This window comes from Terrapene carolina, unplaced genomic scaffold (assembly GCF_002925995.2).
Source record: "Terrapene carolina triunguis isolate 2854851 unplaced genomic scaffold, T_m_triunguis-2.0 Scaffold22, whole genome shotgun sequence".
NCBI classification, from domain to species: Eukaryota; Metazoa; Chordata; order Testudines; family Emydidae; genus Terrapene; species Terrapene triunguis.
This window is the reverse complement of record NW_020664373.1, coordinates 20644711-20670551: the sequence shown is the minus strand read 5'-3', so window position 1 is coordinate 20670551 and position 25841 is coordinate 20644711. Positions and strand designations below refer to the sequence as shown.

Sequence of the window (25841 nt, the reverse complement as noted above, 5' to 3'; positions counted from 1 at the left end):
AAATGTTTTGGTCCACTCGAATCTGCTAAAAAAGTTTCATCTGAAAAATTTCAGCCTGCTTCAACTGTTCTCCTTTGCATTTTGCAGCACTCATCCCTACATCATTCCCACTTATTTAATCTGCTCTTGAAAAAGGTATTTAAATGTAACTTTAGCATAGCTTTTGAATTTCAATTAGCAATAATAGTTGAAATAGAAGACACTGCTAGTAGAAAATTCCATCATGTTTAAAAAAACCCAAACTTTTAAAAACCATTCTAGAACCCTTAAAAGCTTTTTTCTATCTGCACATCAGTATTTCTGAATGCATTATGTATGAGGCATCTAGTTTCTGTTCTCATGTTGTTCTCTGTAGAGTTTTAATAACAGTTTATCATGTTTTAATTAATAGAACATCATGTTGTGAAACTAATGTACAGATTGTCTCCAGGCATCAAACATGTTGCCAACAAAAGAGTGACACATCAGAATTTATAAAACAAGGTTACAGCAGAGATTTGTGGCAGAAAGAACTAAAGTGATCTGTGGAGAAAATAAGAGGAATGCTTTTCTACTGTAAAAAAAAGTCTATGCTTTAATTTTGTGTTTTTAACATGTAAATTTTCCTTTTTAATCTGGAAGGGGATTGCCCATCCTTTGTTTATTTGATAAGTATAAGAAGAGATGGTTTGAAATACTAATGTGATAAAATATGAACAATTTTATTTTAACATCTTTGGTGTGTACAAACTTCAAACTAATCCCACAACACAAACATATCCATCCACACATAAAAATCACTGTCCTCCCTAAGAGCAATGATTTGTAATAAATAAACCTCACATGTATTTTATAGCTCATAAAGACAGAAAGAGGAAACTTTCCCATTCTTTTTCCCCAAGTTTTCCTCCCCCGGCTTTGAGGAAGTTGTGTAGTTCAGCCTTTTTGGCTGCTTCTTGTAAGAGAAAATCAGTACTAATTGGAAGCAGTGGGATGTGCGTGGAACTAATAGAGGTAGCTGCTCTCCAAATTATCCTGCAGGACTTTGCATGGAAATGAAAACAGGCAGTGAGACCTTGGCTGAGTAACTGAGTGGAAGCAAATGTTCCTACTGAGAACGATGCTGCCTTTGAGCTGCTACTCTTTCATCTCTGGCAAGAGTGGGGAAAGGAATTAGAAGCACTGGAAGTAGCAGCATAATTATTTGTTGAAAAATTTGCCAAGAGGTTAAGGGGGTTAGTATACTGACAGAAGATAGAGATACAATGGAGCTAGACTTTCACTGTAATGATTGGGGCTGGAACTAACAAATGCAACATCTGTACAGTAAGTAGTCTGTCATCTGAAACCTACATTAACTTATAGTGCTCTAATAGTTTCAGAAAGGTGTGTGTGTAATATTTTTCTTCCAAATATTTAGGCACTTGACTAGAAGTGCCCTGATTTTCTGAGGTGCTAAGCACTGCAGCTCCCACTGATTTCATTTTTCAAAAAAGAACTCTGTCAATTATCCATCACTGCTACACTGCAGGCCATAAACTAAAAGTTACTGTTGGCAAATATTTGATTCAGTCACATCACAAAGTAAAAATATCTCAATGCTGAGGGATGAGTATTCTGTAAATATAAAGTGCTCAAGGATACATTTGATCCCTGGGAGTTCCTGTGCCTTGCAGTGGGCTCAACCTAACATTACGTTTGTTTTTGATCAAGGTGTACATTTAGATAGACACATAGTAAAACAACCATTTCCCCAACAAAATATTAATACTTTTGTAATTGTGTCTTATTAAATAGACTACTAAAGGCCTGACCCTACCCCACAGAGGTCAATGGCAAGGCTCCCTTTGGATCAAACCCTAAATGAATAAGTAGATCTTCATTGTTACAATTGTGTTGTGGATTTTTGTATGATTTTATTTATTTATTGGATTTTATTTATTGGTTTTTTATTAAACTAAGATAAAGTCACCTATTCAGTGCTTGACAGTATGTTAACGATTCTCTAACAAATTCATCATTTTCTTCAGATAAGATGGAATGACCCAGGGGAAAAAAATATAATAGAAATAAATTAAGCCATACACAATCTCTAGAGCGCCATATCACTACACTAATTACTCATGAGCAAAGGAGAAAATGTGGGCCTTAGAGTGCACCCTGAAGGCTAATGAATTCGGGCTATTAGCAACCTGGGGAGGAACTGAATTCCAGTGACTGCCTTGCCAACCACTCCCTCTGACTTAGATTAGTTTAATTGAATTTATTGAAGTGATTTGGGATGTTAATGAGGTTGATCAAGTGTGTTCCAGTGTTTATAATAATAATACACACCTCCTATATAGTACTTTTCATTGAGTAGATCTCAAAGCACTTTTTATAAAGGAAGTCAGTATCAGTGTCTCCATTTAACAGACGGGGAAACTGAAGCACAGGTTAGTGAAGTGACTGCCCAAGGTCACCCAGCAGGTCTGTGGTAGAGTCATCAATAGAACTCAAGTCTCCTGAGTCCTAGTGCTCTATCCAGTAGTATACCATGCCTGACCACTGCAGGTTGTTTAAGCACAGAGGTTTTCCTGAATATCCAGTGATTACTGTGTATGTTCTTACAGTGACATAAATATTAGGAAGGGTATTTAGGAAAACAGAAGTCGCCTGATTGGTTCAGCTGATTAGCCCTGTGTCTAGTGAACTCCAGCAGTGGCCTGTACTTACTCATCAGAGGAAAATTAAAAACTGCAGCTGAGAATCCATGCCACAGCTTCCCACTGCAGCAGTGTTCACAAACTAGTAACAGAACTAGTGGTGTTTCTTTTTCCTGTATGTTTATTACACACTGTTAACTGAAGCATTAACTCTTTACAGTATTTTTGCTAGGCTAAAATCTGTCCTGTTTATTAACTGATGTGATTTGATATCTCCCTAGATTCCTATTTATGTGGGGGTCAGGAGGTGAGAATTTTTTCCATGTAAACATTAATTTTTTAAAATGATTTATGCTCTACTATTTTTATGCTTACAGGTGTATATTAAAAATGTAGATAACTCATCACAAGTCATAGTAGGAAATTCTCTGCCATTCCTTTTAATGTTGCATGTTTAAAAAAATCTTTAATCCTTCAAGTGGCTGCCTTCACAGTTGCAGGAGAAAATGGACTCCTGGAGATGGGGAGATAGGCTTTACTAAAGCACCTAGCAAAATGTGACTTTCACTTACATGCTTTTGAAAAATCCTACCCACTGTCTCTAAAGACGAATCAGATGAGTGAAAGTTTGCATGTTTAAAGCTGTTCTGTCTTTTTTACAAACCAGCAGATAATATTTTTCTGAAGACAGGGTCCAATTTGCTAAAGAAAGATATTCTATCTTCTCTTGTATCAGAAAAGCTTCCAAACATGAATTTTCGTCCTGTCTTTCTTTTAAAACTTGTACTATGCAACTCCCAGTTTCTCAGCAAGTGCGTTTCAAACCACAACAGCAGTTTCTGGGATTTACAGAGATGTTTTTTTGCAGGGCAAGGTGATCCCTTTAGCTATCACTTGTCAACATTTGCTGCACTGCTGGAAAAGTATCTCTTATCGTTTGTTATCTTGAAAATTGTGCAGGGATCGTAGAAATGTCTTAACGATATTCATAGGCATATCTCCCCAATAGAGAGAGACCTTTCTATCTCTCTTTTTAATCAACTCATTAGCATGAAACTCAGAGATGTAATCATACCAGACTGGAATTGGGGTCATGCCATAGGGTTGTTGAAAAGGAGACTTTGTGACATGATGATATATGGCCATTTCACAACAATGTCTTTAATGCATAAAATCTGCCCTTTAATTACATTTTAAATCTCATTTGAAAAGATTTTATCATTATGGAAATTGCTCTGTAAATGCTCCCATGATAACACCCAATAAAAGTTCCACTGATGGATTGAAAGAAGAGCAAATGATTTAGAAGCTAAAATGTTCCCATGGGAACAGTGTTTGGTTGCTTCAGGCTAGGTGCTCCATACAATAACCAAAAATCATGTTGACTCAATGCTTTGTTTTTTCTGAGGCACTCTTGCCTAGATTATGGCATTATTGCTTCTTCAGTGACTTGAAAACATGCTTCTGATTTCCAGCTCTGTGTTCCTTTCTCCTAAGCCTTAGAACCATGTTTAGATTTTACAATTAAAGCAATACGTACATTATACCATACAACCTTATGCTATACAAACATTATACCATACAAAAACACACCTACAGTGGTTGCATTTAAAAAGTTTCTTTTGTATTGAAAGATTCTACTGTGCTGAAAGGGATTGCCTATACTTAAAATGAGAAATACTACTGGCTCCAGAGATCTCTCTCAAAAGAGAAGTAACTTTTAAGCGTAACCACTATGGTGTGAAGTCACTGAGATAAAATAAGAGTGGCCATACTTGATCAGACCAAAGGTCCATCTAGCTCAGTGTCCTGTCTTCGATAGTGGCCAGTGCAAGGTGCCCCAGAGGGAATGAAGAGAACAGATAATCAAGTGATCCATTCCCTGTTGCCCATTCACAGCCTCTGGCAAACAGAGGCTAGGAACATCATCCCTGCTCATCCTGGCTAATAGTCATTGATGGACCTCCATGAACTATTTAGTTCTTTTTTGAACCCTGTTATAGTCTTGGCCTTCACAACATCCTCTGGCAAAGAGTTCCACAGACTAACTGTGCATTGTGTGAAAAATATTCCTTTTGTTTGTTTTAAACCTGCTGCCTATTAATTTCATTTGGTGACCCAAGTTCTTGTGTTATGAGGAGTAAATAACACCTCCTTATTTACTTTCTCCATACCAGTCATGATTTTATACACTTCTATCGTATCCCCCCTTAGTCGTCTCTTTTCCAAATTGAAAAGTCCCCATCTTATTAATCTCTCCTCATACGGAAGCCGTTCCATACCCTAATCATTTTTGTTGCCCTTCTCTGAACCTTTTCCAATTCCAATATATCTTTTTTGAGATGGGGCAACCACATCTGCACACAGTATTCAAGGTATGGGCATATCATGGATTTATATAGAGGCAATATGGTATTTTCTGTCTTATTATCTATCCCTCTCTTGATGATTCCCAACATTCTGTCCGCTTTTTTGACTGCCGCTGCACATTGAGTGGATGTTTTCAGAGAACTATCCACAATGACACCAAGATCTTTCTTGAGTGGTAACAGCTAATTTAGACCTATCATATTATATGTATAGTTGGGATTATTTTTTCCAATGTGCATTACTTTGCATTTATTAACACTGAATTTCATCTGCCATTTTGTTGCCCAGTCACCCAGTTTTGAGAGAACTTTTTGTAGTTCTTTACAGTCTGCCTGGGACTTAATTATCTTGAGTAGTTTTGTATCATCTGCAAATGTTGCAGCCTCACTATTTACCCCTTTTTCCAGATCATTTATGAATATGTTGAATAGGACTGGGCCCAGTACAGACCATGGGGAACACCACTATTTGCCTCTTTCCATTCTGATAGCTGACCATTTATTCCTATCTTTTAACCAGTTACCAATCCATGAGAGGACCTTCCCTCTTATCCCACGACAGCTTAAAATGCTATATTCTTTAAATAAAAAAAAAATCCAAATCCATTTACACTTGAAAATAATTTTAGTTAAAATATTCCGTAGAACATGGCAAGGGAGGTATGTTGTAGAAAATGCAGGGCAAAATGGCCTGCAATTGCCAATGAAGTTTAATTTAGTTCATTTTGTTTACATAGGATTTTCTGGAGTTTGCAAGCCAGCCACTGTCATTCAATAATCAGATAGCGTTACCAACTTTCTAAACACACAAAACTGAACACCCTTGCCCCGCCCCTTCACTGAGGCCCCACCCCTGACCCAACCTTTCTCCAACGCCCTGCCTCCCACTCACTCCATTCCTCCTCCATCCGGTGCTCACTCTCCCCGACCCACACTCACTTTCACTGGGCTGGGGCAGGAGGGGGTGAGGGCTCTGGGTGGGGCCAGAAATGAAGGGTTCAAGGTGTGGGACCATAGGCACCGACTCTGTGGGTGCTCTGGGGCTGGAGCACCTATGGAAAAAAATTGGTGGGTGCTCAGCACCCACCGGCAGCGCCCCGTCCTGCCCTCCCCCCCGCTCCAGCTTACCTCTGCCTCCTCCGCAAGCATGCCACCGTGTCCTGCTTCTCTCCCCTCCCTCCCAGCGCTTGTGCCGCGAAACAGCTGATTCACGGGGCAGGGAGGGAGGGGGGAGGAGGGGGAACGCGGCGCGCTGGGGAAAGCGACAGGGCTGGGGCAGGGATTTGGGGAAGGGATCCAATAGGGGCAGGGAGGGGGCAAAGTTAGGGTGGTGACTTGGGGGATGGGGTTGGAATGGGGCTGGTCTAGGGGCGGGGAAAGGGTGGAGTTGGGATGGGGCCAGGGGCAGGGAAAGGGGCGGGGGGGCGTGGGCACCCACCGGCGCCGGAGAAAGTTGGTGCCTATGTGTGGGACAGGGCTCCGAGCTGGTGCAGGGTGTTGAGGTGTGGGAGGGATTGCGGGCTTCAGGCTCCAGGAGGCAGTTTGGGTGCAGGAGGGGGCTCAGGGCTGGGGTTGGAGTTTGGGGTGCAGTAGGGGATGAGGGCTCCTGCTGGGGGTGCGGGCCCTGGAGTGGGGCTGGGGATGAGGGTTTGGTGTGCAGGAGGGAGCTCTGGGCTGGAGTCGAGGGGTTCAGAGTGGGGGAGCAGGCACAGGGCTGGTGCAGGAGGAGGTGCAGGCTCTGGCTGGGGGTGTGGGCCCTGGGGTGGGGCAGGAGATGAGGGGCTTGGGGTGCAGGAGGCAGCTCAGGGCTGGGGCAGGGGCTGCTTGAGATAGGGGATGCAAGCACTGGGAGGGAGTTAGGGTTTGGGAGCGGGTTTCGATCTGGGGCTGGGGTTTGGGGTGCAGGAGGTGGTTTGGGTGCGGGTTCCAGCTGGGCGGTACTTATCTCAGGTGGCTCCTGGGCAGTGGTGCAGCAGGGCTAAAGCCAGCTCCCTGCCTGCCCTGGTTCCATGTGGCTCCTGTCTGGCCCAGTGGCTCCATGCCTGCAGGCGCTGCTCTCGCAGCTCCCATTGGCTGTGCTTCCTAGGGGCCACAAGGACATGCCGGCTGCTTCCAGGAGCCACACAGAGCAGGGAGACTGCCTGAGCCCCGATGCACCGCTGACTGGACTTTTAATGGCTAGGTCAGCGATGCAGACCAGAGTCCCTTTTTGACCAGGTGTTCCGGTTGAAACTGAACGTTTGGCAACCCTATGATCAGACCTTGCAAGCAGTTACCTCCAGTGCAGAGTTTGCTACTGTAAGTAATCCCAATCAACTGGAATGAGACTACTTAGGGTAGTAAGTAATACAACAGGTAGTTCATGTTTGTAGGAGCAGGCCTGTGGATCCTGATTCTGGAAGGAGTGCCATGTAGGCATGGAGTCTCAGTGACTTCAGTGGATATCTGTGCAGGCTCAGGGGAGTCCACCAGCACAGAGCTGCAGAATCGAGGCCCTGTTTCAACAAGGTTTAAAAGCATGCGACTAACTTAAAGTATGGGAGTAGTTCCATTGACATCAGTGCTCTGAAGAGCCTGCCGTGCTACACAGAGTGGAGAGTGGTCCCACAAATGGCAATGGCCGGAGGCGATATGCCTGTGGAGGCCAGGAGGAGGCATAATGCTTCTAAATCCATTGAAGAGAGTGAACATAAGAACAGCCATACTGGGTCAGACCAAAGGTCCATCAAACCCAGTATCCTGTCCTCTGACAGTGGCCAATGGCAGGTGCCCCAAAGGGAATGAACGGACAGGTTATCAAGTGATCCATGCCCTGTCACCCAATCCCAGTTTCTGACAAACAGAGGCTAGGGACACCATTCCTGTCCATCCTGGCTAATAACCATTGATGGACCTATTTTCCATGAATCTATCTAGCTCCCTTTTGAACCCCGTTATAATATTGGCCTCCACAACACCTTCTGGCAAGGAGTTCCAGAGGGTGACAGTGCATTGTGTGAAAAAATACTTTCTTGTGTTTGTTTTAAACCTGCTACCTATTAATTTCATTTGGTGGCCCCTTGTTCTTGTATTATGAGAAGGAGTAAATAACACTTCCTTATTTACTTTCTCTATACCACTCATGATTTTATAGACCTCTATCATATCCCCCCTTAGTCACCTCTTTTCCAAGCTGAAAAGTCCCAGTCTTATTAATCTCTCCTCATACGGAAGCCGTTCTATACCGCTAATCATTTTTGTTACCCTTTTCTGAACCTTTTCCAATTCCAATATATCTTTTTTGAGATTGGGGCAACCACATCTGCATGCAGTATTCAAGGTATGGGCATATCATGGATTTATATAGAGGCAATATGATATTTTCTGTCTTATTGTCTATCCCTCTCTTGATGATTCCCAACATTCTGTTTGCCTTGTTGACTGACACTGCACATTGAGTGGATGATTTCAGAGAACTATCCACAATGACTCCAAGATCTCTTTCTTGAGTGGTAACAGCTAATTTAGACCCCATCATTGTATATGTATAGTTAGGTTTATGTTTTCCAATGTGCATTACTTTGCATTTATCAACATTAAATTTCATCTGCCAGTTTGTTGCCCAGTCACCCAGTTTTGAGAGATCCTTTTGTGGCTCTTCGCAGTTTGCCTGGGACTTAACTATCTTGAGTAGTTTTGTATCATCTGCAAATTTTGCCACCTCACTGTTTACCCCTTTTTCCACATCATTTATGAATATGTTAAATAAGACTGGGCCCAGTACAGATCCCTGGGGGATACCACTATTTACCTCTCTCGATTCTGAAAATTGAACATTTATTCCTACCCTTTGTTTCCTATCCTTTAACCAGGTACCAATCCATGAGAGAACCTTCCCTCTTATCCCATGACTGCTTGTTTTGCTTAAGAACCTTTGGTGAGGGACCTTGTCAAAGGCTTTCTGAAAATCTAAATACACTATATCCACTGGATCTCCTTTGTCCGCATGCTTGTTGACCCCCTCAAAGAATTCTAGTAGATTGGTGAGGCATGATTTCCCTTTACTAAAACCATGTTGACTATTTCCCAACAAATTTTGTTCATCTATGTGTCTGACAATTTTGTTCTTTACAATAGTTTCAACCAATTTGCCTGGTACTGAAGTGAGGCTTACTGGCCTGTAGTTGCCAGGGTCACCTCTGGAGCCCTTTTTAAAAATTGGCATTACATTAGCTATCCTCCAGTCATTTGGTACAGAAGCTGATTTAAATGATAGGTTACAGATGACAGTTAGTAGTTCTGCAATTTCATATTTGAGTTCCTTCAGAACTCTTGGATGAATACGATCAGGTCCTGGAGACTTATTACTGTTTAGTTTAGCAATTTGTTCCAAAACCTCCTCTAATGACACCTCAATTTAGGACAGTTCCTCAGATCTGTCACCCAAAAAGAATGGCTCAGGTTTGGGAATCTCCCTCACATCCTCAACAGTGAAGACCTATGCAAAGAATTCATTTAGTTTCTTCGCAATGGCCTTATCGTCTTTGAGTGCTCCTTTAGCATCTCGATCATCCAGTGGCGCCACTGGTGGTTTAGCAGGCTTTCTGCTTCTGATATATTTAAAAAAAAATTGCTATTGCTTTTGGAGTTTTTGGCTAGCTGTTCTTCAAATTCTTTTTTTGGTCTTTCTAATTATATTTTGACACTTCATTTGCCAGCGTTTGTGCTCTTTTCTATTTTCCTCATTAGGATTTATCTTCCATTTTTTAAGGGATGCCTTTTTGCTTTTCACTGCTTCTTTTACTTGTTGTTTAACCACGATGGCTCTTTTTTGATTCTCTTACTATGTTTTTTAAATTGGGGTATACATTTAAGTTGAGCCTCTATTATGGTGTCTTTAAAAAGTTTCCACGCAGCTTGCAGGGATTTTACTTTTGGTACTGTACCTTTTAATTTCTGTTTCACTAACCTCCTCAACACAGCAGCAGAAGCAGGTCATACAGCTCCTGAGCTAGTATACCATATGTCCCCTCACTGCCCAGTGAAGCTCTATAGGAGGAGGAGTCAATAGATGGACCACGGGCCAAATCCAGACCACAAGATGCTTTTGAACTGACCCTGAAATATTTTTATTTACTTATTATTATCATTATTATTGTCGTTGTTTTTATTGTTTTCTCTGGAGTCTGAACTTTAAATATACCTTGACCAAGAAATTTGGGCCTTGACAAAAAATAATTCACTACACCTGCTCTATAGCAAGTTGTTATGGGGGCGGGGCAAAGACCTGTTTGTGCCCATCCCAGACAAACCCATGGCGCATTTAATACTTCAGGCAGCAATAATGCTGCTTCCATCCATCTCCTTGGGCTCAGGGAGCACAAGCAGACACCATATGGGTGACCTTTGTTCAGGAGCATTTATGGAGAAAAACTCTCTCCATGCAGGCCTTTAAATGTTACATACATTGGGAAAAAATCCTAGCTCATCATTTTTTGAAAAGTCATTTAAACAATTTTCTGTTGTTTACCTTCTCTGAGCATTTGAAGCGAGTATCTGTTCTGTTCATCCCCTCTGAAGCACCTGGTATTGGCCACTGTTGGAAGACAAGATACTGGGCTAGATGGACCACTGGTCTGACCCAATATGGCTGTTCTTATGTTCTTATGATGTTCACCAACCAGAATTCATATGCACATATGTTCCTCCTCATTTGCTGTTGTTGAGATAAGTAAAACTAGTATTCATCAACAAGGAGGATGGTAAATAAGTACTCAATTTCAACATCCAGTATTTGCACACCAATGTCTTGTGTGTCAACTCTGGTGTTTTGATGAACACACACTCAGCAGGGAGTGCAGGTAATTTTATTTTTTTGGCGGTTGAAAAAATAAACAATTAATTAACTTTAAAATATAACATAAAATACTAAAATGATCAGAGAAAATGTCTTATAACTACTTATTGTAATTCCAATTGTGAATATTTGAACACATAGACATTAAAAAATTAAGTTTTATTATTTGCAGTTTGCCTCCTTCCTCTCCCTTCCCTGTACCCTTTCTCTTCCAGCATTCCTACCCCTCCCTCCTCGTCCTTTGCTATCCCTTGCCTCACTGTTCCTCCTGCATTGCCCACAGTATTACCCTGGCTTTCTGGAGCCACTTATTCTTTGTAGATTTTGTAATATTAGGTAGCTGAGAGAAGTGGGATCAGTGGCAACAGGTTCACGTAAGTCCCATTGCTGCTCATATGCACTTGCTAATAACTTCTCAGGTAAGAGAAGGAGTGTGAGAAAAAAGAAGTTAATGCGAGAGAGAAATACAAGTAGCTAGGGTAGTGACAAGGAAGAAGGGGAGGCATAAAGGAATTATATAATTTATGCCTTGTGTATACCCACTGTAATATGTTCATTAGAATAAATTATTATTAAATGAATATTTATAAATATTAAAATATTTAGCCTTTAGTTCTTGTATATAAGATGTTTCATAAAAATAAAATGTTTGCAGGTGATTTAAAAATGAAGAGGCCAGATATTTCAGTTATTTGCATTGATGGAAAGTTTATTATATGGATCTAGAACACTCTTTAGCCAATTAATTTTTATCTACATCATTTTATGACAATTTTTCTGGTCCTCTCTTCTTCTAGGATTATAGACAAATAGGGAAAAAACATTATATTTTGGAAAGATTTCTAGATATTTTGGATGAAAGCAAAAACTGTAATGGGGTTCAAAAAAGAACTAGATAAGTTCATGGAGGATAGCTCCATCGATGGCTACTAGCCAACATGGTCAGGGATGCAATCCCAAGCTGTGGGTGGTCCTAGCCTCTGACTGCCAGAAGCTGGGAGCAGACAACAGGGGATGGATCACTCAAGGATTGCCTGTTCTGTTCATTCCTTTTGAAGCACCTGGCATTGGCCACTTTTGGAAGACAGGATACTGGGCTAGAATGGCCCAGCCATTCTTATGAAGACATAACAATAAACATCCTGACTTTGTTTTGGTGAGCATCAACATTTATTAACTTCAAGGTAAATGTAAATCTTGCCTTCACCTCAGTCAATATTTACCACATCACTCAATAAAACTTGATAGCCTCTTTTGTAAGTAGGTTGTTTATTTATTTATTACAAGTCTCAATGCCTTGGGGATAAATTCTGCCCTCAGGTGGGGCTCATTTATTCAGATAGTGTTGTATTTTTCTTATTGAACTCCTGTTTAACTAATCACATTGACTTCAGTGGATAAGTTAAGGTTATGGAAATTTAAAGTTCTTAGTGTTACTTTATTATCATCAGTGGGAGTTAAAAGAACAAGTTCAATGATAGAATTTGGTCTATAGATGGGGGAATTAAGTTTTTTAATTTCTTAAAAGTATTACTTAGTTAATTCTGTCTCTCCCTTACTTGCATCGGAAGTAAATATTTTGTCAGCTGGACAGAATTAATTTGTGTGTTCTAGTCTAACTCAGATGTGATCCAATTAGTCTAACTAATTACTTCTTTGTAGGATTTTTTTTCCATTTCCAACCTTTTGTAATTAAAGAAAAATGAGCCAGGGAAGTCAGATATATGACTGATCTCTCTCTCTGATGTATTGTCAAAAAATAATTATGGCATTTTGCCATATGTCATGTCTTTTTATATATTGCTTGTGGGATAAGATGAGGCTTGACGTCAATTAATTACTTATTTCTGATAAACTATCCTGAACCATGATCAATCCCTAAAGGAAGAATCTGTGTGACATGGACGATCCCAAGAGCTATATTGTATATTCTTCTAGTTTTCAAAACCAGGGGCATAGCTGTGTTTTAAGGGCTTTGTGCAATGTAAAACACATGGGGCCTTAGGCAGATTTCTGTACATCTGGGGGTGTGAGGTTGTGGCAATAGGGAAGCTTGTCATTATTAGGAATGTCAGGAGGATTTCAGCGACTGCAGGTGGCAAAGGTAGTTTGACATAGCTGGGTCAGATGAGGTTAAAGACATACCCCATCCTCAGTCTGCATGGTAACACTGGGCATATCGTCCTGCAAACTTCTTTCAGTGTTTTTTCCTATGTGTATTCCACTCGAGGTGCACACTGGATGATTTTTCATTAGCGGTGTCCGTGCCTGCCCCCTTCTCTTCCTTGTGCTCTGAACCAAGGGCATAAGGGGTGGTGCAGACCGACTGCCATACCAGTTCCTTTCTACCACCATGGCCTGAGATGGCACTTCTTCAACGGTCCACAGCTTTAGCTAGCATTCTTTGTTTTATTAGTGTAAATGATTGTAAACAGGTCTCCTGTTCTGATAAAACTTTGATTTTAGTGTTAGGGTTAGTTTTAGCGAGCTTTTAGGGCCTGGTATACCCTTACTCCCTCTACACTCTTGACCTAGCATGCCCGATACCCCAGGATTGCAGATCTGCATAGTCTGGTCCCACTCCTTCCTGGTCAGAGATGACCACAATGTTTGTTTTTTATTGCATCAGGAAAATTCTTGTCCCTCGGTCCTTCCCCAACTGAACCTGTCAATCCCCGAGTTCAGATTCTGAACATTCCTGATGGATCATTCAGTGAGGCCACCGTCCAGTGCTGGCCATAAGACCGCTCTTGTACATTGGGCAGAGGCACTGAGAAAGCATCCTTCGAGCATAGTTGTCTCCAGCTCCTGGACTGCTGGAGGCAGAGTTAAAGATTCTAGCAGTGAACAAGGCAGACATGAGGAGTGTAAGAGAAAACATTCTCACAGGGACAAATGTGAGAAATCTCCCGTAAGACCTTGTCTAAGAAGAGGACTTCTTCCCTGACCCATTCTAAGTTGTGCAAGACTCCATGTCCTGGTACGGGTCTGTCAGGAGATAAGAAGGAACAGAGTACCAGTTCCTTGGCACTGAGAGCCAAGAATGCCCCAGGACCTTTGTCTGGAGAAGTGTTGGGACCATCCTCTGCACTGGTGAGGCAAAGGAGCAAGGACCAAGAACCACCATCTGCCCTAGACCATCAAGAGACAGGAAGCCCAAATATGGAAGTCAGGTATACTATTCTGGAGGACGCCAAATCACCAGTGCAGACACCAAATCACCATGTTGGATCTAGTCCCAGTGCCATCTGTTCAACAGTCACCTGTACAGTCTACCAGCCGAAGCATAGTAAGACCACTTCTGGTAGCAGTAGCTCTGCCCAATGATACAGAGGCCTCGTACTCCTCTGATGAATCTGAGTAGTGGGAGAGCTTCACTGGCCTTATCAAATCAAGAGGTCAGACACAACAGAGCAGTGGTTCTCAACCCGCAACCTAATCAGCACACAGCTGCGGCTCATGTGATATCCTCAGGGCCATATAGGCAGTGTATATATATTGTGTGGATGCTGCCCACATAACACACAGCTGCATATGTGACCCACAACAGTAAATAGGTTGAGAACCATTGCAATAGAGGCTCTAAGATCGTGGGCACCTTCCCACACCCACAGCGGAGACTGCCTGGCTCAGGACTAGTGGTACCCTTCTCACTGGGGACCACCCCATTACTCCTATAATCCCTCTCATTGGCCTTTTGGACTCCCTAGAATCCATACATAAAACTTTCCAATTACAGGCTTACAGAACTGGATCCTCAGCACATATCCTCATGTAGGGAAGAACCTCAGTCCACCCGGGAATACTCTGAGGAAGAGGATCAAACTGACCAATCAGATCAAAAAGCCCATGGGGGGTTCTAATGGTCTTCACCAGATGAGTCGGCCACACCACCCTTACCATCACCAATGGACAACTGTAGACTATTCCAGACTTCCTAAGGAGAATCACAGATATGCACCAGATCCCCCTGGAATATGTACAGGATACCCCTCACAAGTTACTAGACATCCTCCAGAGCACAAGTCCCTAGTAAGACGACCTTGCCAGTCAATGATTCCATCTTAGAACCAACCAAGGTGGACTGACATACTCTGGCCACCTGAGTTCCTGCTCTGAAAAGAATGGAAAAGGAATATTTGTACCATCTACAGAGGCTGAATCCTTATTCTCACACCCCACTCCAAACTCTTTGTTGGTGCAGGCTGTCACTGAAAGGAACAAGCAAAACCCATCCCAGTTTTACATCCACAGATAAGGAGACCAAACTCCTAGGACTCTTTGGCAGAAAGAACTTCACTTCCATTAGTTTACAGTTCAGTATAGCAAACTAACAGGCTTTAGTGGCAAAGTGTGATTTTATTCATTATAATAAGTTCTCTGATTTTGTCAAAAAGCTGCCTCAAGAACTGCAGTTCCAAGCAATCATTGAGAAAGGTAAATTGCTACCTAAGTCTGCCCTCCAGGCCCAATAGATGCAGCGGATACAGCCTCCCACTCAGTGGCAACATCTATAATCATGAGATGGGCTTTGTGGCTCCAATCCTCCAGATTTCCCAAGTAAGTCCAATCAACCATGGAGGATCTGCCCTTTGAGGGAAATAAGCTATTCAGAAAAAAAATGGACAAATCATTACATACCCTCAAGGACTCGAGAGCAACTCTCCACTCTCTGTGAATTTATACTGCGGAACCATGAAGAAAATATCCTAAGCCTCAGTCTTACCATTGGCAGTGCTCCACTCATCAACCTTCTACCACCAGGGGCCTTATGACCCTCTCCTGAAAACATCAGAAACTACAGCACAGAAAACAGAAGGTTCCTCCTTTATTCTCCTCCCAGCCCCAGCCTCCCACCAAGCAGCTCTCTTGGTGGGACCTCTGAGAGCCACAAACCAGTCCTCCCAGCAAGTCTACTTGGTTCAGAATTATCCACCCCTTTTGGGGGTCATATAGCTCACTTTTCCTTGGCACGGTGCCCTATAACATCAGACAGATGGATTCTGGAAGTAATCACCACTGGATATACAATAGAGTTCATTCATGTCAGTCCCTCCTCCCAAACCCCCTTCCTTGACCCTCCTAAGGGACCCCTCTCATGAGAGAATACTCAGGCAGGAAGTAGACTTCCTGCTCCTACTGAGAGATTTAGAGCTGGTTTCACCCCAGCCCAAGGGGAAAAGGTTTTTATTCAAGATATTTCCTCATCCCCAAGAAGAAAAAAGGCTGGAGGCCCATACTAAATCTCAAACAGCTGAATGTCTTCATCCACTGCTTGAGGTTCAGAGTTACCACCTTGGCCTCTATAATCCCCTCGCTAGACCAAGGCGACTGGTTCACAGCTCTCAATTTGAAGGATACTTATTTCCACATGCTCATGCTGCCTGCAAGTAGGCGGTTTCTGCATTTTACCATTGGCCTACACCATTATTAATACAGAGTGCTGCTCTTTGACCTCTCAACAGCACCAAGAGTATTCATGAATGTATTATAAGTAGTGGCAGCACATCTGCATTATGACAGTTCATCAGTGTTCCCCTACCTGGACAACTGAATGCTCACAAGATAGTCATATCAAGAAGTTCAATGGCAACTCTCTCCTTGCTCCTACTTGTACAAGCATTAGGTCTCCAAATGAACACAGAAAACTCTATTTTGGCTCCCATGCAGACTACAGATTTGCTTGGAGCACCCCTGTATTCAGTCCCTGCCAGAGCATACCTACTTTCAAATCAGTTCCAAGTTATGATGGATTTCTTCACTCAGTCCCCAGACAGTAGTAAGGTCCTGTCTCATCCTCCTAGACCATGTGGCCTCATGGGCATATTTGATGCCCTTTGCAAGTCTTCATCTTCAATGTCTACATGCATGGAGGCAGCCAGTCTACACCAAGCAAGCACAGTCTGGTCTTGCTCCCTCACCGAGTCTTGACCTGGTGGGAAAACATAGAGATAATGTGCATAGGGGTTCCTTTGTTCATTCCCTCCCACCCACCCACAAATATAATGATTACAGAAACCTCTCTGATAGGTTTGGGAGCCCATCTAAAGGAATATATAGCATAAGGTACTTGGAACTTGCATAATACCAGATTACACACAAACATATTAGAACTGTGTGGAGTACTTGAGGCTTGCAAATTGTTCCTGCCATTTATCTGGAACCTTCACATTCAAGTCATGTTGAACCACATGATAACAGGTAATTCTATTGACAAGCAGGAAAGAGCACTATCCATCCTTTTATGCATAGAGGCTGTACATTTGTGGAATTGGTGCATCTGCCACTAGGTCACCCTCTGAGAGTGCACCTTGAAGGGGTGTGGAATACTCTGGCAGAGAGATTCAGCAGACATTTCTCCAGAGACCATGAGTGGGAACTATGGGACTTAGTGGTACAGAGCATCTTTCAACAATGTGGGGAGGGGGCATGTCCTGTCATAGGTTCTCCTTAGATCTCAGGAGAACAAGAAATGCCTGGTCTACTGCTTCAAAGCCACAACTCCGGAGGGGACTCATTTCTAGTCCAATGGTCAGAAACACTAATGTACACATTTCCACCCATCCCTCTCTTACCACAAATCCTAAGGAAGATCAAGATAAAGTGATGGTGATCCTCATCGCTCCCATGTGGCTGGTTCACAAGCATTCTCTAGATGGTCAACAAGTGCCTGTGCATCTGCATTCAGCTCCTATCAGATGTCTTAACCTGGGACAGAGGCAAGGTCTCCATTCCAACCCAGCCTCTTTCATCTGATAATGTTGGTATTTGGATGGACAACGAACTTACAGAGAACATGATCAGTGTCTGTAGATTCTATCATTAACAGTAGCAGGAAAGAGTCTACAATGAAATACTATACAGCAAAATTGAAGAGATTCGCTATATGGTTGTGACAAATGTACCCATGCATGTCCACACCCTACATATTATTGTAATAGTCTTTGTACAAAGTATGTCTTGTAAGGTATCATTTGAAAACTGATAATTTGCTGGTCAATATTGTCCTGATGAAATATGTGACATTGTATGTAGAGTTATAAGATTCCACTGTGTGATATTATTAACACATGTTCCAATCTGAGGTTGGCAAACAGGTCTGTCTCAATCAAAGGATTGTGTGCTCTGCTTAATTTGCATTTAAGCAGTAAACAGAGTCATCAAGCAGGAAGGGGAGACAAAGGAAGCTCAAACTAGTGAGAAAAAAGCATCAGGGAAAATCCTTCCATATAGACCAGGGGTCGGCAACGTTTGACACGCGGCTCGCCAGGGTAAGCACCCTGACGGGCCGGGCCAGTTTATGTACCTGCTGACGTGGCAGGTTCAGCCGATCGCGGCCCCCACTGGCCGTGGTTTGCCGTCCCGGGCCAATGGGGGTAGCGGGAAGCCGCAGCCAGCACATCCCTCGCCCGTGCCTCTTCCCGCTGCCCCTACTGGCCCGGGACAGCGAACCGCGGCCAGTGGGGGCCGCAATCGGCCGAACCTGCCGCATCAGCAGGTAAATAAACTGGCCCAGCCCACCAGTGTGGGAACGTTGCTTGAATCTGATATAGTTAAAGTTAGGCAACAGTGGTGTTTTAACTTTATAGTCTTGTAACCAGTTCTTACTTTTATGTCTCAATACTTGTAGTCACTTAAAATCAATCTATTTGTAGTTAATAAACTTGTTTTATCTAATTAAGTGTGCCCAAATTGAAGTGTTTGGGAAACTCCATTTGGGGTGGCAAGTTGTCTGCATATGATTTCTTTTAAAGAAATAACAGAGTTTATATAAACTTCTGTTGTCCAGGAGAGGGCTGGGCAGCACAGAACATACATATCTGGGGGTAGATCTAAGATTGGGAGTGTACTGGGATCACCCTGCTATATAACCAAGGCTGGTAAAAGGCAAGGTGTGGCTTTCATGCTGAAGGCTGTTTGTGAGCAGTTCAGGCTAGAGGCTACAGTAGCAAAGCATTGTAAAAGGCATCCCAGATTAGAAGGCATGGGTGACACAGCTACTCATTGGTCTGGTTTTTACCTTGGCATGTCATAATGGTATCAATATTGTCAGTTACCTCCAGAGCATACTGAGATACCAACTATACTGTTATATCTCTGCTCTCTGAAAACATTGGGGTTGTCCCTCAGCTCCTCACAAGTGCACTTGGCAACTATTAGCACCTTTCACCCCCCGGCGGATAACTATACAGTCTTTGCCTATCTGCTTACAGTGAAGTTTCTGAAGGGCCTTGTCAGAACCATTCCTCCAGTGCCGAAACCAACCCTGATATGAGACCTCAATCAAGTCTTATCTGCATTTACAAATTCTCCATTTGAGCTTTTGGTCTCATATTCTTCCATTCATCTGTCTATGGAAGTTGCAATCACCTCAACCAGAAGAGTAGGGAGCTTGGGGGTCCTTATGGCCGATGCTCCGTATATAGTCTTCCGTAGGGATAAAATTTCTCGAAGGTTACATCCTAAATTCAACCTGAAGGTACTCTCAGAAGTCAATCTGAACAAAGTCATCCACTTACCTGTCTTCTACCTGAAGCCTTGTGCCACCAGGGAAGCTCCACTTTCTGGATATCCAACAAGCCTTGGCCTTCTACCTACAGAGGATGAAACCCTTCAGGAAATCCCCCAAACTATTTGTCTGCTTTGCTGAACTTAATAGAGAAGACTCTCTTAGTGGATTATGGCCACATCCTGCTTAGCTACGATTTGACTGATAACCCTACCCCACAAGCATAGGCGGCGAGTTATATGGGCCTGTGGTGGCCGTGCTCCACCAATATTCAGGAATATGGGCCCAGCTCCGCCAATGTTTGGGCTTATATTTAATCAGAGCTGTCCCATCCATAGGACGGACTGGGGCAACTGCTTTGGGGGCCCCGCACTTCAGGGGGACGTGGGGTCCAGGGCAGCTTGGAGGGCTAGCAGGGGGCTTAGTGCCAGCAGCAGTAGAATGGCAACATGGTACTCTGTGCATATATTTGTGGGTATTAGGGTTGTGTCCTGGTACAGGCTTCTGCAGCAGCTGCTTCCTTGAGCAGAGCAGTCCTTCAGTCAGTGGTGCAGCAGAGTTTCTTGCACTCTTCTCCTCAATGAATGCTGCCTCTGAGTTACCTCAAGTGGAATACACATAGGAACCATCACTTGAAGAAGAAAGACTGGTTACTTACCTTGTACAATAACTAGAGTACACGATAACTGGAGAGGCAGTCAGTGCACGCTGCCCCTAATACCCTGGGTTCAGAGTACCAAGGAGGAGAAAGGTGCAGACCAACAAACACTGTTAACAAAATGTCTTCAGGTCTCAGGCACATGTAGCTCCTGTGCACCAAAAGTGGAATATATAGGGACCACACATTACAAAACTTGTTACTGTATGGGTAACTAGTCTTTTCCATGCCTCTCCTGAAAATTCATCCCTTTCCTCAAGACAAGTCCCCTTCACTTCTGTGTCCGATATAGCACATCTTACTGAGTTCTTCACTTCAGTCGATTTGGAGAAGGGAAGGAATTTTCCCCTGGGTCAGATTGACAGAGACCATGGTTTTTTTTCACCTTCCTCTGCAGCATGGGGCATGGGTCACTTGCAGGTTTAAACTAGTGTAAATGGTGGATTCTCTGTAATTTTGAAGTCTTAAAATCATGATTTGAGGACTTCAGTAACTCAGCCAGAGGCCAGGGGTCTATTACAGGATTGGGTGGGTGAGGTTCTGTGGCCTACAATGTGCAGGAGGTGAGACTATATGATTATGATGATCCCTTCTGACCTTAAAGTCTGTGAGTTTCAACAGAATTTTAGCATATATCATCAGTAAAGAAGAATTTAAGCTAGTCATTTTATCCTTGATGAAGAGATTTTATATAATTTAAGATGGATAAAACCGTCTATCTAAATTTAATAGTGTTCTGTAGAAATTATTCATAGATCCTATAGAATTAAATTGAAAATGAAAGCCTTGCTTCAGATTTTTAATCATTCTGTAACAGAAATATATTCTCTTACAAATCTATAGACTATTAAAACATTACATTCAGTGAAGTTTTAGTTATCTATTAAATTCTTTAGGACATTTTCATAAAGGTGGGCTTAATCATGTAGTCCTTACGCAGGCAAAACTGCCATTGACTTCAGTGGCAGTTTTTCCCCAAGTAAGGAGTTCAGAACTGGGTCCTATGTTGGGTGTAGCAAGACAAACTCACACTTTTTTTCTGTAAAGTAACACAACCTGTTGTTAACAATCAATACTCATTGCATTACTATACCTAGTGTACTTTTTGTCTACTGTACGCCTCTTTTTAAAGGAGATGTATTCCTCAGACAATTTAAAAAATACAGGTTTCAGAGTAGCAGCCGTGTTAGTCTGTATCAGCAAAAAGAACAGGAGTACTTGTGGCACCATAGAGACTAACAAATTTATTTGAGCTCAAATAAATTTGTTAGTCTCTAAGGTGCCACAAGTACTCCTGTTCTTTTTAAAAAAATACAGTGCACTGAGTAAAATTATTTCCCATTGTAACTCAAATTACTTTAGTGGAGTTACAGCAGGGCTGAATTTGATCCACTGTACTTACTTTGTGCACTTCAATGTATTAGAAAAACCCAAAATGCTACAAATACTGTATGTTCCCAGTATGATGTCAATGTGTCTAGATATAATGTGACACACCAGTGTAATTTTCCAAGTATCTGAGTAGTTTCCAAAGCGAAATAGATCCTCCCCTTGTATTCTTGTCAAGGAACAGATTTTTGCTTGTATTGATCTTTCACTCTCCTTTTTGAAGGATAAGATACATTTTCCCATTTCAAAAGATAAATATAAGAATTGAGTTCTTTCCTGTCATGTAATCTGCTTCTCTTGGGATGGGAAGGCTGTCAGAGGGGAAAGATGGAAGACACATCAATCAAACGGAGGCAAATTCATTTTTATTGTTTTCTTGTTTCTTTGTCCCTCATCATCTCTGTTCTGCACAGCCATAATGAATTATAACCTCTAGTTCTAGAAACATCACACATTCTTACCTCCTGTTTTATCCTACTCTCGTTGGCTGTATTGCATTTAGAAGGTTAAGGGATTCGTTGATCACAGTATGTATTTGTTACATGAGGAACAGAACTTAGATGGTAGAGGACTCTTCAATCTAGCACACAAAGGTATAACAAGATCCAGTGGAATTTGATGCTAGATAAATTCAGATTAGAAATAGGGAGCAAGTTTTTAACAATGAAGATAATTAATCATTAAAACAATTTACCAAAGGTTGTGATGGATTCTCCCTCAAAGGAAATCTTTAAATCAAGATTGGATGTTTTTTCTAAAAGATATGCTGTAGTTCAAACTGGAATTAATTCAAAGTGCTGTGACCTGTGTAGTGCAAAATGTCAGATTACATGATCACAATGGTCCCTTCTGGCCTTGTACTCTATGAAATTGAATTGTAAACTCTTTGAGGCAGGGATCATATCATATATTTTTAATACTCACCACAAAGCTCCTAACACATATAAATAATACTTACTGACTTCCAATTCAGTAATAGCTTAATTCTTCCCTTATTTTGTTTTCTCCGAAGGGGCTTTTGGTGTTTCTGTTGGAGGCTGAATGTTGCTGTCTCTATGGCCTTGTTGACATTAGAGAAATTTACTGTGCAAAAAACTACATTCCCCCAAGCATGCTCTTAACATACTGCTTGTGCACACACAAAAATGTCCCAAACATTTTACAAGCAATCTAAGTACTGGTTGAATTATACTTGTTTCCAACAGGAGTAGCACCAGTATAATCTGAACTGTTTTGCCAAGAATCATTCTAATGCCAGTGTGGACACAGATTAACTGAAATAGTTAAATATGTCTTTCCACTATTGTCCCATGATGCACCTGTGGCCTTTTTTGAAATCTCCCATAGTACACTGCTTGTAGTAGCTATGCAAGGAACAGCAGGATAGGTACCCCTCAGGTATTACAAATGAAGCAGTTTAGAACAGCGCCACAGTGTTGCCATTCGGCAAACTTTGCACGTTTTCTTAGCATGCTTCAGCACAGCTAGTGTGCATGCCCTGAACCATTTATGTAGAATACAGGCAGCTCAATTAAAAACTGTTCCATTTTCTATTCAAGTCCATATTTCCCTGCTTTGATTCCATCCTTTGTGTTGAGGAAGATTGGACATAATTCCTGTTGGAGCCCATCTGCGATGATTAATTACTCCTTCTTGGCCACACTGCTAAACACCACAGATCACTTCTCCTTCCACACTGCCTCCACAACACTTCCATTCCAGGAATTGAGAGACAACAGCTAGAAAACTAACCTACGTACCCAAGTGTCCCTCATGACAATGCAGAGCATTACTTGCTAGGCCAGCTCATCCATCTTTTCCCTTACTTTGAAAGCAATCATATATTTGTAGATATTTTTTCAAGTTTAAGAGTTTGATATGGCCACTGTTTGCTCCTGAATGAATCTGTAACCTTGTGGATCTGAAGCATACAAATCTCTTAGAGTGAGGCAGATAATATACAAAGAGTCCATTCAGTGTGTAGGCAGATAGGAATGTTCGTACCAGGCAGCTCTCTAAAGAATGTTATTTTGGCTGAAGCTGCCCTGTTAAAAATGAGGGAGGGAAATGAATTTGAAATGTAGCTGGCCAGCAATTACAAAGTGATAAGAAAAGCTGGCTGTTCAACATGAACTTCCAGTTGCATATTCTGGGTCCTTGCTATTCTCAGTCCCTCCTACAGCCATGGCCCTGACCAAGGTTTTGATATAGTACAAAGTGCCTGTTTATTACTATTGACTGTTGAAGTCTGCACTCTGCAATGCATTCTGTCAACAGAATGTAAGTGAACTTGGTATTTTAAAGCTCTGCTATTGCAGTAGCTTAGTTTTCTTGGGATTTCCATGCAGCAGGACCAGTGTTGCAGTCCCCGATTCAAGTTGAAAATGTTACACAGGAAGACGTACCATGTAAAGGTCAGATCCAGCTGTGATCCTGAGGGGTTTTTCCTCTTATTGACACATTTATATACATCAGCCTTGTTTGTTTGTCCCCTGTCAAAACCTAGGGGTTTGTATGGAAAACCTCATTGTTTAATGCATACTCTCTTCATGCTAAGATGAAATGGGTGTATAGCATATTACCAGATATAAAGTTACCATTCAGGGGAGCAATCGCAATCTGTATTACTTATGATGTGTTTCACTCTTCTTTGGGAAGTGATAGCCATTATGGTCCATCAGTCTAATTAGTCTTCATGATTTTATAAGAAATACATGTGTTCTTCTGTATTACCTCTCTAGGACCTCCAGACAGAGATTGAAGCTCATACTGACATCTTCCACAATCTGGATGAAAATGGACAGAAAATCCTGAGATCCTTGGAAGGCTCTGATGATGCAGCATTGTTGCAGAGACGCCTGGATAACATGAACTTCAGATGGAGTGAGCTTAGGAAAAAATCTCTAAACATTAGGTAGGAACCAAACACAAGAAAGTGCCTTCAATTAATCTGAGAGACAGAAAGATACCTCTCTCTCAATACAAGGGCATAATTTGTTTCTGATGGTGCTATTTCATTCATTTTTTTTATGTGATTCATGATATTTTGAATGTTGAATTACTTTCTAAGAATTATTAATTTACTTGGTACAGAAATGATTGTGGGGGATTAGGATTTGAGGAACATGATGAGGTTTTATAATCACAGTTGTGTTCTTGAAAAAGAGAGTATTGTGCTTAAATAGTAACTCTCTCTAAATGCAGGCTTTTTACAGAGCTGGGTATGGCTTATCAATGTGACATAAAAGAGACGTTATTAAACAACATAATAATTATTATGCACTGCATTTGTGAGGCTCTTCTTTCCCGTGCAAAACTAAGAATAAATTTACAGATGAGAGCATATGTTATTTTAGGCTTCTTCTGTTAGATAAAGAGGGGGCAAAGTTGAAACCTGAAATCCAAGGGTAAAAACTGTCTCTGGGTTTCATGAGAAAACAAACTTCTTGCAAGGAAGCATACAATAAAGGGTGATGTTACAGAAGATCTAATGGAGATGCAAACCTCTAAGGGTTTAGGATTTCTTTTCTGGAGAAACTGTCCAAGAATCTTCTCTTTATAAATATGCCTTTTACAGTAGAGAACCTGGCTCCAATGCACTCACTTTCAGTCACTCTTTCATTCGTTCATTTGTTGTATGATGGTGGTAGTTCAGAGGGCATCAAAAGGCAGAAGCATTTTCAAAGTAATGTATGAAATATTAGCTTTTGAAGCTCAAGCCCTGAGGGAGGTCAGTGTGTGTAATGACAAAAGCCATCTTCATAACATCAATCATTAAAAATAAATGAAAGATGTGAGGCTGAAAAGATATTGGTAGTTGAAGGAAAGAAAAGAAGACAGATTTCTTTTTTTTTCCTGATGAGCAAAAGAAAAGGGATGTAACCATTCAAAGCATTATTTTGAGTTCTTTTTCTTCAGATGCCTTTTTACCCATGAACTTGCTGATATAAAAAGAGGTTTGAGAAAAGAAAAACAGCATGTTGGCCAAACACGGGCAATTTAATAGATGAGATTTTCTACATCCCAGCTACTGCTGTTCAATTATTGATGTGATTAATCAAGTCAAAAATAGTAACCCTAGTTTATCACAGTTGCTTTATACTCTTAAATTAAACATGTAAGGCAATGGGCTTACTCTCTCAAACGGTTGGTCATAATGAAGGATTCAGAATAGCTAAAACATGTAAGGTAAAAGAGCTTATGCTTTAGCTTTTAAACCACTGAGTTCAGATATGACTGACTAACAAATTGAAATTAGTTTGGTACTCAGTCTAGTCCCTAGGGATATTTCTTTGCAACACACGATTTGGTACTATTCCCCATGATTGACAGTATATACTATAGAGAGGTTTTATAACAGAAGCTTGCCCTGCAGTGTACTGCAGGTATTAACCCAACCCGTCTGGTGCTGTCTTTTATTTGCACTAAAAATAGACACTAAAAGGTGATTATTATT

General features: G+C 41.7%; 1 protein-coding gene across 1 annotated transcript in view; it reads left to right on the top strand.

Moving 5' to 3' along the window:
- Nucleotides 1–25841, top strand: part of LOC112125929 (dystrophin-like) — a 1989526-nt gene that overhangs the window by 1678166 nt on the left and 285519 nt on the right. The window contains exon 56 of the mRNA XM_026648920.1: nt 24127–24299. Within this exon, the coding sequence (XP_026504705.1) occupies nt 24127–24299 (173 nt within the window). The remainder of the gene's footprint in view (nt 1–24126; nt 24300–25841) is intronic.